Raw genomic sequence first — 14,283 nt, forward strand, 5'->3', positions numbered from 1 at the left:
TCTTGACATGCCACAGCAAGATGTATCAAAGCAAATGGGTGTTCTTGGTCACGAATAGCAGGGTGTGAAAGGGGTGGCGGGAATGGGGGGAATGTTCCATTGGAGAGAGAACATTTTGCAGTGTTGGTGATAATGGAGGCAGCAGCAGGAGGGGGAAGAGTCTGCCGAGCCAACGTGTATGCACGGTCACAGGAGCAGACTCATAGATGAAGCCAGTGCCCGTGTGGATGCATGCTGAAAAGCCACGTGAAGGGTAAATGATCTCCTGATGGAATCCTGGGTGCTGGCACGGACATGCAGCCTGGTCACTGCAGCCCAGGGTGATCCTGATGAGCCGGCCTCAACTATTTGTCCAGTCGTTTGCCCAGTGCCCGAAATTACCACTAGTGAGGCTGGCCTGTCTGTCCCCTGGAAGTCCACTCACATGTGCGTCTGACCTCAGAACTGCCACTTGCTGGCACTAAATAAACTCATTTTCATTGCTTTATTTTGTTCATTTGGCAGAATACTGAAAGGACAGGCCACAGGACAGACAGGTTTCAGCTGGGGAGGCGACTGAGGTCACACTGTATAATAGATGCTGTCGTGACACTCCCAGGGCAGAAGGCAGGCTGAGGCCACCATGAGCCCCAGCAGAAGGGCCAAAGGATGGTGAGCTGGAGAAAGAGATGGGAAGGTGACCTGAGGGGCCTTTCTGATTTTGTTCCTTATCATTCTTTCCCTTGCAAAAGGCGAAATACCACTTACATGAAGGAAACAGAAACAATCCAAGGCTGACATTGTAAATATCTGTCCTAACCTCCATCTTGAGCCATACTTCCTTGTAACATCTTGCAGGGTGTTAAAAGCGGGCTCTTTCTCAGTGTAGTTTAAGGGCTCCAGGCAATAGATGGCAACTATTCCCACCCTCTCCCACATGCCACTCAAGGAGTTAGGCCTCTAAGCAGGACATGCACAAGGGGTGTCTGAGAAGCAGGTTTGAAACCCCTCAATGACCTCACCTCCAGGCTGTAGGAGGAGGGAGAGGGAAACAAAAGAGGGGTGTGGGGCTCAGGGAAAGAGAGGTGCCTGAAATGGCTTATTGGAAGAGAGACATCTCTTGTACCAGGGAATTGCAGAGATAAATCCCCAGAGACCCCAGCAAAAAACCCACAAGGCACCGTGCAAGGACAAGAGGTGGGCTTAAACACCCATCAGTCCCAGAGAAAACCATGGCCAGCCCAGCCAGGCAGGGTGACTCATGCCTGTAATCCCAGCACTTTGGGAGGCTGAGGCAAGTGGATCCCCTGAGGTCGGGAGTTCAAGACGAGCCTGACCAACATGGAGAAACCCCGTCTCTACTAAAAATACAAAATTAGCCAGGTGTGGTGGTGCATGCCTGTAATCCCAGCTACTCGGGAGGCTGAGGCAGGAGAATCACTTGAGCCTGGGAGGCGGAGGTTGCAGTGAGCCGAGATTGTGCCATTGCACTCCAGCCTGGGCAACAAGAGAGAAACTCCATTTCAAAACAAAAACAAACAAACAAAAAACCCAAAGTCCAAGGCCAGCCCATGACAGCTCAGGCATGAAAGCTCCCTGCTGGGCCCTGGCCTCTGGTCCACTTCAGCCCTGGAGGGGTGAAGACAGAGCAGTGAGTATCGGGGAGGTGGGTGGGGATGCAGGGGAAGGATTTGGAGTTGGAGACACACACCCATGGTTCCCACTGCAGCCATCACCCGAACCTGCCCCCAGCTGGGGGATGGGAGAAACCGTCGCTTTGATGGAAGTTGGTGTTGTAATTATTGTCATGTGAAGAAGAGAAGAGGAGCACTAGGATGAAATTGAACCAAAACACACGCAAGAAGAAAACATATTCTTCCTAATACCCTGACTCGATTATTACACATTCTATGCATGTAACAAAATATCACACGCCCCCCATTAGTATGTACGTGTATTATATATCAATACAAAAATGAAAAATAGCTGAATCTTCAAAAAGTACATTCTTTAAAGACTTGGAAAATTCCTAGAGCAGGAGGGGGTAGTTTGGAAGGGAAACCCTGTGTTTCTTCAACATTCCATCTCCATCCCATTACCTCCCCACCCAGCTATAGCCTAGGTAATTCATGTCACGTCTCATTAGAGGAAGCTGGGACTGAGGTTAGACAAACAGAAAGGCTGCCTACATCCATAATTTTCTGTTTGAAAACTGGCTGGAATTTAGGCCAAACATGAAACCCAATATCCGTAAGAACAGGACCAAGACATCAAGCAACACTCCTATCACCAGACCTCACATGCCCAGGGGCTGCGAGATTATCTCCAGCTCACCAGTGTGGGAAAGCTTTCTCTTGGTTTTACCTACGGTTTGCTCTGACACAGTGCGCTGTTTGCAGTATCTGTCTTTGGACAGACTTTTCCTCCTCCTGTGCCATTTGGAAGACTCTAGGCAGAATTGTAGCTAGCTAGGGTGGGCAGATACATTTTTCACTCCCTCCCTCCCTCCCTCCTTCCCTCCTTCCCTCCCTTCCTCCCTTCCTTCCTTTCCTTACTTCTTCCTTTCTTCTTCCTTCTTTCCTTCCTTCCTTCCCTCCCTCCCTCCCTTTCATCCTTTCTTCCTTATCTCCTTCCTTCCTCCCTCCCTCCTTTCCTTCCTTCCTTCCTCCCTCCCTTCCTTTCTTCCTTCCTTTTCTTCTGTCCTTCCTTCTCTCTCTCTTTCCCTCCCTCCCACCCTTCCTTTCATCCTTTCTTCTCTTCCCTTTCTCCTTCCTTCCTTCCTTCCTTTCTTCTTTCCTTCCTTTTCTTCTGTCCTTTCTTCTATCCCTCCCTCCCTCCCTCCCACCCTTCCTTTAATCTTTTCTTCCCTTCCCTTTCTCCTTCCTTCCCTCCCTCCCTTCCTTCCTTCCCTCCCTCCCATCCTTCCTTCCCTCCCTCCCTCCCTTCCTTTCATCCTTTCTTCCCTTCCTCTTCTCTCCTTGCTTCCTCTCTTTCTTCCCTTCCCTTTTCTCCTTCCTTCCTTCCTTTTTCTCTTCCCCTCCCCTCCCCTCCCCTCATTCCCCTTCCCTTCCCTGACTCTCTCTTCCTTCCCTTGCCTTGCTGGACTGCAGTCTAGGCTTCATTTAATACTTGTCCTCCATGAGCAGCCAGGCAAATGAGATAAAGGATGTTTAGACTGAATTGTGCAGTCTGACTCCTGCTTATCCTTGCTGTGGGAGAGGGTGTGGTGTTCTAGGATAAGTGATCAACTCCTCGCTTCTGCCATGACACTGCCCATGCTCTTCTTGTATTCTGTACCAAGCTCCATGATACTGGCTTCATCCTTGTCTAAATGAATTGTATTATTTTCATTTATTGCTTATGTTACATCATTCATTCAACCATTATTTTATTGAGTGTCTAATAAAATAAGGCAATTCCCTTACACGGCATATTCTATTACAGGCACTATTCTAAAGTTTTAAAATATATAATTTAGTTAGTTCTCATGACACTTTATCAAATAGGTACTCTTATTTTCCCTGGATGAAGACAAAAGGACTGAGGCACAGAGACTGAAGTAACTCACTCAGGGTCACAATGAGAGGCTCCAGTGTCCACTGACCGCCTCCCTCTTCTGTGTCACTACAACGGATCAAGTGCTGAGCCAAGAACTGGGGATGCAAGAGAACTTTTGCTTACTGGAAGAGTTTTCTTTTGTTCCTCAAACTCAGCTCCTCTCTGTGATGAGGTGTCTGTGGTGAAGTGAAAGACTGCTGGCCTTAGCCCTGAGTCTGCATGTGAAAATGTCATCACAAGGGGAAGTAGACCTGGCCCTCTTCCAGGGCAGGGAGGAAAACGCAGCCTGTGTTGCATGGGAACTTCACGTGCTAATTGGACATCCCAGAATCTCACTCAATCTTTATCATAGCAAGCATCAATCACTCAATCTTCATCATAGCGAGCATCAGTCATAGAGAAAGTCAAGTCTACTGAACACCTACCCAACAGGATGAAACAATGTTTGTGAAAGTTCTTTGTAAACAAGACGTGTGCACCTTCCCTTTTCTTCCAGTCTCAATTCTGCACACGGTTTTCCTGTTGTCTCATTTGCCACAACAGCCTCCTGTACTTCACCATCTAGCCATCTGCCTCTTCCTGTCTGTTCTGCTATAAGGTCCACGTTTCATCTGCCTGAATTCCTTAAGGGCCATCCGGCTTAGCCACCTATTTTTGAGTGGTAAACAGACTTCTTCCTGAACCTTTGAGAGCTCCCTGTTTAGTAGATTTCATTTGAGTAACTATGAGTACAGAATTAATTCACCCAGGTTAAGACCCCCTATCCCCATCAAATGAAAATCACACATGACGAAGGAAGCTAGACCTTATCCTCTTGCAGGGCAGGGAGGAAAATGCACCATCTGCTGCATGGAAACCTCATGTGAAAATCAGGTGTCCCAGGATCTCACTCGATCTTTCCGGCAAGGATCTAGCCATAGAGAATGTCAAATGTGAATGACCCATGTGGAAGATTAGTCAGTATCTGTGTCAGAAGGCCTTGCCTTATGGACATCAAGGACAAGGCCCATCAGCATCCTTGCAGGCTGTTCAGCTCTTCATCCGCAGACAGAGATCTTGCTCACAAGCTGCAGATGAATTTTATGCCTCCACATGAAGGTCCTTCACATCTGGTCTTGATATGATTTGTCCCCAAAAGAACTCCACTTGCCCTTCCCAGCATGAGGCTAAATCAGGTCATCAGTGGCTATAGCCTGGCTAAAGGCTATTCTACATGGTAGTAATGGCTTATTGTGTGTGCTATTAGGAGTGATGTCATGCCCAGGGTTTGAGGAATAATGCTCCTGCAAGATGGCCATGTGACTAAACGGGTAATAAGCTGACCTCTGTGAAGCTGGCTGTGTAGATTGGCTTTCAAGATCATTTTGCAAAGCCCGTTTTCATGTGCTGTCAGTTGTGGATGGATTTCGATAACTAGCATTGATTTGCCATGTTTATGAAGTGCAGTTTCACAGGGTAAACTGTGTAATTGCACCTGGAATGGCAATATAAATAATGTCCTTATCTATGGTATTGACTGCCCAGGATTCGCTGAATATATATAGCATACCTCCAAACAGAGCCAATAGCTGTTGACTCGATTTTTACTAGGCTTAGCTCTCAAATTTCAGGTGTCTTAATAAGGATTGGGTGGCGAATGATCAACTTTTACATCTGTTTCTAATTTCCATGCTTCCTTTTCCAGGAGGAGAAATTTAACAGGCAATTTTCTTCAACAGGGGAATAGTTCATCTTGGTTCAAGTAATCCCTCTGGTGCTGCAAAGGACAATGGCTTTCTTTAGGGCCATCAGATTGCTTTCGCTCCTGTGCCCAGGGACATATCACTCCCAGGGTCAACTGTCCATTTGCTCATGGACATCTGGGATGAGTCACGTGGTATATTTTCCCAAAGTGAGGAAGGAATAAAAGAAAGCATCTTGAATCTGTTAGAAAGACTGTCTCTTTGAAGCCTCATGTCATGGGAATATGGTTTATCTTGAATGTGTTCTAGAGTATACCCAACATCCTGTAAATCAAAACACCGAAGTGCAAGCTGTGACCAGAATGGGTAAAACACCTCCAGTGGACAAATCCTTAGATGTAGATGAGGATGAGTAGGGGATTCTAACTGCTCTTGCTTGCTGGGGGTACTCCATTCTAAGAATTTTAAACCTCTATGGCACGAATGCAGTTAATAGACTGTTGACATGAAAATCACATGAGATAGCACAGTTCTGTCTGTGAGAACAAGGGTGGTAAGAAATGACATTAAGGCAGCTGGGTGCAGTGGCTCACGTCTGTAATCCCAGCACTTTGGGAGGCCGAGGCAGGCAGATCAGAAGGTCAGAAGATCATAGACCATCCTGGCTAACATGGTGAAACCCTGTCTCTACTAAAAATACAAAAAAAAAAAAAAATTAGCCGGGCATGGTGGCAGGTGTCTGTAGTCCCAGCTACTCAGGAGGCTGAGGCAGAAGAATGGTGTGAACACGGGAGGCAGAGGTTGCAGTGAGCCGAGGTCGTGCCAGTGCACTCCAGCCTGGGTGACAATGCAAGACTCCATCTCCAAAAAAAAAAAAAAAAAAAAAAAAAAAATGACATTAAGGCAAGATTCTGACTTGCATACTATAGAACAATATATTTTAGATCTCATTCCATGAGCAAGGGGGAGCCACTTTAAGTTACTTTTAGGGAGGAAGTGACACCATCCAACCTGAGTTTTGGGGACTTGATTGATAAAAGATGAATGGTAGAATGAAGAACCAAGGTATATTGGAGGCCAAGAGAGCAGGTACAAGATTATTACAATTGTCCAAATGAGAAATGATTAAGTGCAGAACTAGGACATTGTTCTTTTACAATTTCTATTCTGACAGACTACAGGAAGGATGGTCCTATTAGTCAAAATAAATGCACAGGAGGAGGGGAAGATTTGGGGAGATGATAATGAGTAGCTCGGGGCATGCAGAGCTTCTGATGCCTGAACATTGTGACCTGGAACTTAGGAGAAGAGTCAAGCCTGTAAATGCAGCTCTGGATTTCAACAGCAGAATACCGATCACTAGATAAGTTATTAGTTAAGTGTGAGGGCAGACATTCAATAACACGCAAATTTACTTCTCATGCACCTTTACTGGAAGATGTCTCCAGCAGAAGAATGTTAGAAGGGAATATGAATTCCAGGAAAAGAACTGATCACAGGAGAGGTACCAAGGGAGTTCCCAGAATAATAGAAAAGAGGATCCTCAAGAAGACAGTCATGCAAGAGACCAAGAGAAGAGCTAATCCAATTGATGCAGGAGGAAGTAGGGCTTCAGAAAGAATGTCTCAAAAAGGAAAAAAAAAAGAAAGGAGTGGGTTAAGTATCTGATGAATTTACCAAATTGAGAGGAGTTACATAGCTCTATTGAAAATCTTAGATAAAAATGATTGATAAATACATAGAACATAAAGCAAACACTGAAATAAGGCAATTATCAACTCCAGGAAAAACATAAAGTTGTAAAATCCAAGACATGCCATCATAATGTATAACATTTCTCAGATGTAAATAATATTTTAATATTCATAATAAAACTGAATTTTGATTTAAGCTGTGACGCCAATATATTCAGAAGACAGAGTGGGAAGAGATACATGTGTTTGTAGGGAAAGAGACTCATAAGTTGGCAGGAAAGGACTGGAGCCTGGGTTTTTCTTTCTAAGCCTTCTAGCACTCTTCAACTTTCAAATGTTATGAATATTGCCAGGTACACATATTATTTTGATAAAAATAAAAATTAAATTATAAACAGAAGGATCAATGTTACAGGGGATTTGAGCCAGATCAGGACGGACAGTGATGGGGCTGATGCCTTTGAGAACGTGCCCATGCAATGTCAGTAGCAGAAGTAGGACTGTGGAGGGTGACCTAGAACCACAGGCCTCTTTCTGAAAGGACAGGTTTGAGTCTGATACTGGGTTATTTAATCCAATGAGAAATATTTCAGGAAACCTGCTTGATTTCCTCTGTTTCTTTTTTTCCTTTGGGGTGCGTTGTGGGGCTCCTCATCTATGGACCTGCTGTTGGAATGGCTGCTGAATGCATAGCCTCCAAGGTATGCCTCGGAGAGAAGCATTTTCAATCTTCTGAAACGAGATGCAGACAGACAAAACGAAACCGGACAAAGACGTCACTGAGGGCACTGCCAACACTTCTGGAGCTTGTCCTGAAGAGCCATTGGTGTGCTTGGACTGATCTCCCGTCTTGTGCTCTTGGCATTGCTGCAGGATCCTGCATGTACATTTGCAGGTGCGAGCTTGTGCACACGAACATGTGTGCTGCTTCCTCTCATGAACCCAGCAGCATAGCAGCAGCTAGAGACGCCCCAGAGTGATGACAACTAATTATGAAACACCAGTCTGATCTGTCCCTTTTATCTCATCTTGCAGAAGCCTTGCATTCCCCCAAAGCCCCCCAGTGGCCCTTTGTAATCCCAGAAAAGAAGCGTCAATATGGAAACAGCTGTTCTTGAGATAGTGGGATGACATCCTAATGAGCATGCCATCAGCTGTAGAGGAAACCCAAGGCTAATGGGCTTCTGATGCAAATATTCTTTCTAGACCACCCCACTCATATGAGAAAGGCTACAGTCCCCAGCAAGACTGGGAGAGGACACACTGGCCTATAGATGTCAAGTCCTCTTTTGTTCTTATTTAGGTTTTTTAGCCTCTCAAACCCCATGGGGCATCAGGCAATCTCCCTGACTCCTCTGGAAGGTGACTGGAAAAAAGGCAGCCCCAATTTTTTTGTTTGTTTGTTTTGCTTAGAGGCCATGCTAGGGAAGCCAGCGGGAGCACAGGGCTCCTGCAATTTTGGTAGCAGGAGAAACAGCCACAGGTTGCTGTGGTTCAGGCAGGGAGTGAAGGCTGTGCTTAGAAAGAACCCAAATTCCCGATCATTCAAGGGGGAAAGGTTAGGGAGAAATAGTGGGAGAGAGCTGTAGAGGTGGAGGAAAGGGGAATGATGGATTGCAGCAAGCGACTTAAAACAGACGCCTTTTCTAGGGGCAAGGCAAGGGATGAAGAGAACTGACCTACCATGTGCCTCCTTGGCATCAGACACACCCCTGGACACTTGCTCTATGTCACCTCTTCTGAATTTTCACCATGATCCTGTAAGCTGGGTAGCATTAGCTGCACTTTATTGATAAGGAAACTGAAGCTCACAAAGACGAAATGCTTGCCAACAATCTCACATCTAGGAAGTGGTACCAAGCTGGGATTGAGATTTGAGCCCACGAGACTTTAAAGCTCCCTCTCAATTTTCTTTGGGGATGTGTATATAGGTGGGGAAGCTATACAGAAAATAAAAAAAATCCTTATATAAAAGCTGGGGGGTCTAGACATGGTGGCTCACACCTGTAATAATCCTAGCACTTTTGGGGCTGAAGCAAAATGATTGCTTGAACCCAGACATTCAAGACAAGCCTGGGCAATATAACAAGACCTCATCTCCACAAAAATAAAAATAATAATAATTAAAAAAACAGCTGGGCATGGTGGCTTATACCTGTAGTCCCACCTACTTGGGAGGCTGAGGTGGGAGGATTGTTTGAGCCCAGGAGGTCGAGGCTGCAGTGAGCCAAGATCATGTCACCACACTCCAGCCTGGGGGATAGAGGGAGACCCTGACTCAAATAAATACATAAATACAATAAAATAAAAATAAATAAATAAAAGCTGGGGGAGGGTTCTGTTTCCCTCTGGGGGAGGGAGAGAATTTTAATCTAGAGGGAATACTCAGAGACTCCTGGAGTCCTCACTCACAATATTTCATTTTTAATCTGGGTGGTGGTTACACAGGGTGTTCATGTTGTAAATAATCCTTTAGACTATCCATACATGTTTTATGGGCTTTTGTGCACCTCACCGATATCTTACAATAACAAATTACAAACAAAAAAGAGTCCCTATTCTTTTTGCATCCAGTGATTTCTTCAGTATATCACCAGAATGGCATCTGAAATGACTGTGTCAGACACCAGATTACAACCTGGTAAGAAATGCATGCAATCATGAGATTTCTGGTTTTTTTTTTGCATTTTATTGCTCCCACCAAAAGTTAAATTTTATAATAACAATAAAAATATACTAGTTAAAACTCAAGCGATTGATATGTATCTATTGAGGTCCTTGTATACAATATTCTAGGTGCCACGGAGGTTACAAAGGTGTCCTTGCCTTTTGGATCTCAGGATCACCTTGAGGAGGAGGCAAGACAGAGACACAGAATGAGAGAATTAACTAAGTGAGGTCAACAAATAATGAGTGGTACAGAGAGGAAGTGCGACAGAAATCCAGGTGTCTAAGCTTCGCGAGGGGAGAGAATTTCATTGAGGCTTGAAGGATGTATGAACTTCAGACAGGTCAAGAGGAAGCAGAATTACAAGCACAAAGACATAGTAATGAGAAGAGGCTCGCCGTCTTGCAGAGACTAATGTTGACCAGTTTGGAGTGGGGAACTCACAATGGGAAATTATAGGAGATAGGCTTAAAAGAGAACTTGACCTCCAAAACCTTGTGTGATCTGGCCCAAACCTTTGTCTAGCTGCCTGAATTTGTTGGAATCACATGATTTAATATAAACATTGCATAATGCTAAATGTGATTTAAATGCTTCTCAAGGGAGAAGCAGGGGCACAAAAATGTTGCTACAGAGGGCAGGCAAATGCTATGTAAATAAGGGGTAAAAATTGAGTGTGGGGAGGTTGGGCTAGAGATGATAATGGGTGGAAGAACTGGAGAAGTGCTGGCTGTGGGAGGATGAGAAGGTGAGTTCAAGTGATAAGTCAACGATGCACACTGGGGCTATGAAAAGATGGGTTGTATTTAGAGAAAAGGATGGAGTGTCTGACCCCATTCTCTTTCAAGGCGCAGTGCATCTTGGAGCTGGGAAAGGAGACGAAGGTGGTAGAAGTGTTAGGAGAGGAGCCTGCGGGTAGGGGAAGTTAAGGAGAGAATGGGAAATGTATTAATGACTTTGTGGTATTGAAATAAAACAGTTCCCTGATTAATTCGTTTCCTCCAATATGACCAAACTCACACCGACCCTTTGGCATGCCACAGATCACCCCCAGGAGTGACTCCACAGCCACCAGCCACCATCCCCACCATCCCAGGCAGTGGCAGCCAGGCAGAGGAAGTGGTCCAAGAAAGCTCCCTGTCTGCAGTTCAGTTTCTACTCATACTCCTCATAAAGTCATGACCCTGGCCATGAATCTCCCATCCCTGGAAACCCAGAAGGACGCTCTCCCTTCTGGACACATTCCTCCTCCAGGCATAACTTCCAACACGAAGGTCAGAATGAATGCGAGTCGCCCAGAGCCCCACACCCAGCCCTGGGAAGGGTGATTCCCTCTGGGAATTCTGCCAGCACAATGTTGCCTCAATTTGAAGACAAATTTTAAATTAATAAAGAAAAAAAAAAGCCTCAGACTCTCACGTCTGCCAAAACACACCATTCCCTGAAAGGTTCCTGAAAAGGACTCAGTGATGTACTATAAAGAAAGCGCCAACCTTCCATAGCCTTCTCCAGCTGCGAGACGCAGACTGGCGGGTCCTGGAAAGGTAACAGCTCACAGCCGCCTTCCCGGGGGCAGCGCAGTGTTGTTCTTGGATCGAGAAGACCTTTCAGCTGCCTTACCACCTGTGTATTTCACAGTCTTGCAGTTCCCTAAACCCCTATGAACAACACAGAACGAACAGACCCGTGGCCAACAGAAAACCCTGAGAAAAGTACTGGAAGAAAGAGTGTGGTTGGTTTAAGATAGAAGTGATGTGAAGGTTGCAGTGCGTGCCCTGCAGTTTTCAAAGCCTGCATCGCTAAAATCATCACAGGAATAGAAGTGTCCTTGTCAGCTGCTCTTTTCTTTAGTAGAGAATCTCTCAAACAGCCTCAGGCCACAAAATCACTTCCTGAGGAACTCTTGGTAACTGAATGCCTCTCCAAGTAGCAGGGACCCAGACACTGGAATTCTGGGGACAGTGAAGTTCACGCCTCTATCCTAGATTCAGCATCCTCTAAAAAAAAAAAATTAGCATTTTGAGCACCCTCCCCTTTTTTTTTCTGGGATGGTCACTTCATAAACAAACAAATGTGGTTCATTCAGGGAATAGCTATTGAAGCTGCTTTGATCTCTTCTGGCAAATGGTTTCTATTTCTTCACCCTATTCATTCAGATTTCTGCAAGTGACTTGATTCTAAACCCACATCTCTACTATTTAACCTGCATGGACTATTCTGTGCCACTCAGGCACTGAGGAACTTTACGGTTTTCTCCCCCGACCGCACATGAGTAAGAATAAATCATGTGGACTTGGGAACTGCACAGTTGCAGATCAGAATGAGATTCCGTAATGGGGACAGGGTCCCAAGGACTTTCGGAGTGGCAGGGGAGACTCTCTTGCACCTGGAATAGGAAAAGCCTTTACTTACAAACACATCCATGAGCAGGTGCTCCAGTGTCAGCTCAAAGTCTTCCAGCTTGGCAGCCAAAGTCATGATGAATGTCCCGATTTGCTCTCAGTCCCCGCTGACAGATCAGATCTGCAAACTCCCCAGCTCAGGAAACACCGTCGGCGTCAAATTTGATCACAAGGCAGGGTTGCCACTAATGGGAAGTAGAAACCCTTAAAAGAAAGCAGAACATCGCAGGCTGGACTGCTCGAGCTGTGTAGCCAGAAACTGTACAAGGATATTTTGAAAAAACAAACACCAAACTCTAATAATGGTGCTATGGGATCAGAATGGGCATAAAGCGAGGCCACCAGATGAAGACTGCAGCCACTGCCTTCCCTGTGTAACTTCACAGTCCGAGGTGCTGGCCAAGCGCAGAGAACCTCACCAGTGAGTGAAAGAGAGAAGTGAGATGGGGTGAAAGCAAGAGTGGGGAAAATGGAATAGACCGTCTGACTCTGATATTTATAGGGCCACATGTTTTTGACTCTAGCCCATTTCTCAGTTGATTTCTGACCTTTCATAAATGGCTAAACACACTGGAGTGTATTGTCGAACGGGGGCAGTAGGTCCCACAGAAGTTGGCTGTGACCAATGCTAGGGCAATTCACACAGACACACCATCAATAGTTCTTTGTAGAGAACGTATCAGACCTTGTTTTGTACACGATGACTGAAAAGCACATAGTCTTGTGAAAAACAAGGAAACGAAAGTTGTGGGGGTACTAAATTTTTCCTCAGAATATTATTAGATCCCTCAGACTGTCTTTCTTCTCCATCCTCCGCACCCCCTCTGCTGCCAGAGTAGATAAACATCAAGGAAAAAAATTAATATCTCGTGTCAATTCCTCAAGCTTCTGCCAGTTACAGAATATCCACGAAATCTTGCAAATGCAGTTTCTCCTTTTCTGCTTCCAAAGTTTGCTTTTTTTTTTTTAACTTAAAAATGTTTGGAAATTGTGGTAAAATATACCTCACATAAAATTTGCCATCTTAACTATTTTTAAGTGTACTGTTCCGTAGTGTTAAGTACATTCACCTTGTACTTGGTTCAGTTTGTACTGGAATAAACAAGATAGACTTGTTTATTTCATCAATTCTCTTCCTGGGATGGACAAGGGATCAGACTGTGGATAACAGCTAGTGTTTCTTATTTAAGGCAGTCTGCTAGTCTCAACAATGACATCACATGATTATTGTCTAAGAAAAATTTTGGGGCCTGAAGGATAGTCACTATCACACCACCATCCATCTCCAGAACTCTTCTCATTTTGCAAAACGGAAACACTGTAACCATTAAACAATAACTCCATTTCTCCCCTCCCACAGCTGCCTGGCCATCACCATTCTACTTAGTGTCTCTATCAATTTGACCACTCTAGGGACCTCGTATAAGTGAGATCATATAGTGTTTGTCCTTTGGTGACTGGCTTATTTCACTTAGTGTAATGTCCTCAAGGTTCACCCACGGGGTAGCCTGTGTCGGACTCTCTTCCCTTTTTAAGGCTGAAATCATGTATCCTAAGAAAGATACTGCTTTGGACAGTTTTTCAGGCCTGAGAAAATCTCTCAGGGACACGTGGCTGTCAAGACGCTAATGGCCATCCTTGCTGTGACTGTAGTAACAAAATCAGCCTTCGTCTAGCAAGCCAGTGCCCAGTTCTGTCCTCTTAGTTCCCTAAACACTTTCTGTTAAACTCTGGTCTCCTGATTCCAAACAGAGTGTGACCACTTAACAGCCAACATTGATGTCAAAGAAGGTGGCCCTCATGAGATCGAGAGGGAAATATAAATATAAGATTTCTGCTTTACAGTAAAACTCCCCTCCCTGCATGTCAGAGCTCTCTCGGGTATGAACAGTTAAAACTCTCCATTTTAGTATCTCTCTGTGAATTTTCTTTTCCCAAAGGAGATAGACACAGACTTAATTCAATATTTCACACCTAAACAAAGCTACCATAAAATTAAGGGCAAAGATAAAGAAATGGACAAAAAGCACTGTATTATTTCAAAAGCAGATTTGGAGTCTGTCAGACGAGTTTAGCTTGACAGTGGGTCCTAAATTGTACATGCATGTTCTTCGAGTTATGGTTTCTATTTTGTTTTCAGGCCTCTAATGGAAGAATTAGAGCGGGTCCCGCAGCAGGTGTCTCTTGTTAGGAACGGCACTAGGAAGGGGCGGGCAGTGCTGTGATGAATGTCTTCAATAGCCAAGAATGCACAGAAAATCTATTTCCCTGATGGGCTAACTGAGCTACAGACCTTCCTA

General features: G+C 45.0%; 1 protein-coding gene across 9 annotated transcripts in view; it reads right to left on the bottom strand.

The window, feature by feature from the left end:
- FRMD4A (FERM domain containing 4A) overlaps window positions 1-14,283 on the bottom strand; it is a 688,283-nt gene that overhangs the window by 367,105 nt on the left and 306,895 nt on the right. For 6 of the 9 annotated variants that reach the window (XM_055092430.2, XM_055092432.2, XM_034930004.3 and 3 more), the window contains exon 2: window positions 11,994-12,187. The exons of the other annotated variants lie outside the window; for them this stretch is intronic. Coding sequence is in view for 1 of the 6 variants with exons in the window: in XM_034930004.3 (XP_034785895.2) it covers window positions 11,994-12,059 (66 nt within the window). In the remaining 5 variants the exon portion in view is untranslated. The remainder of the gene's footprint in view (window positions 1-11,993; window positions 12,188-14,283) is intronic. 9 annotated transcript variants of the gene reach the window in all.

Source organism: Pan paniscus, chromosome 8 (assembly GCF_029289425.2).
Source record: "Pan paniscus chromosome 8, NHGRI_mPanPan1-v2.0_pri, whole genome shotgun sequence".
Taxonomy (NCBI): domain Eukaryota; kingdom Metazoa; phylum Chordata; class Mammalia; order Primates; family Hominidae; genus Pan; species Pan paniscus.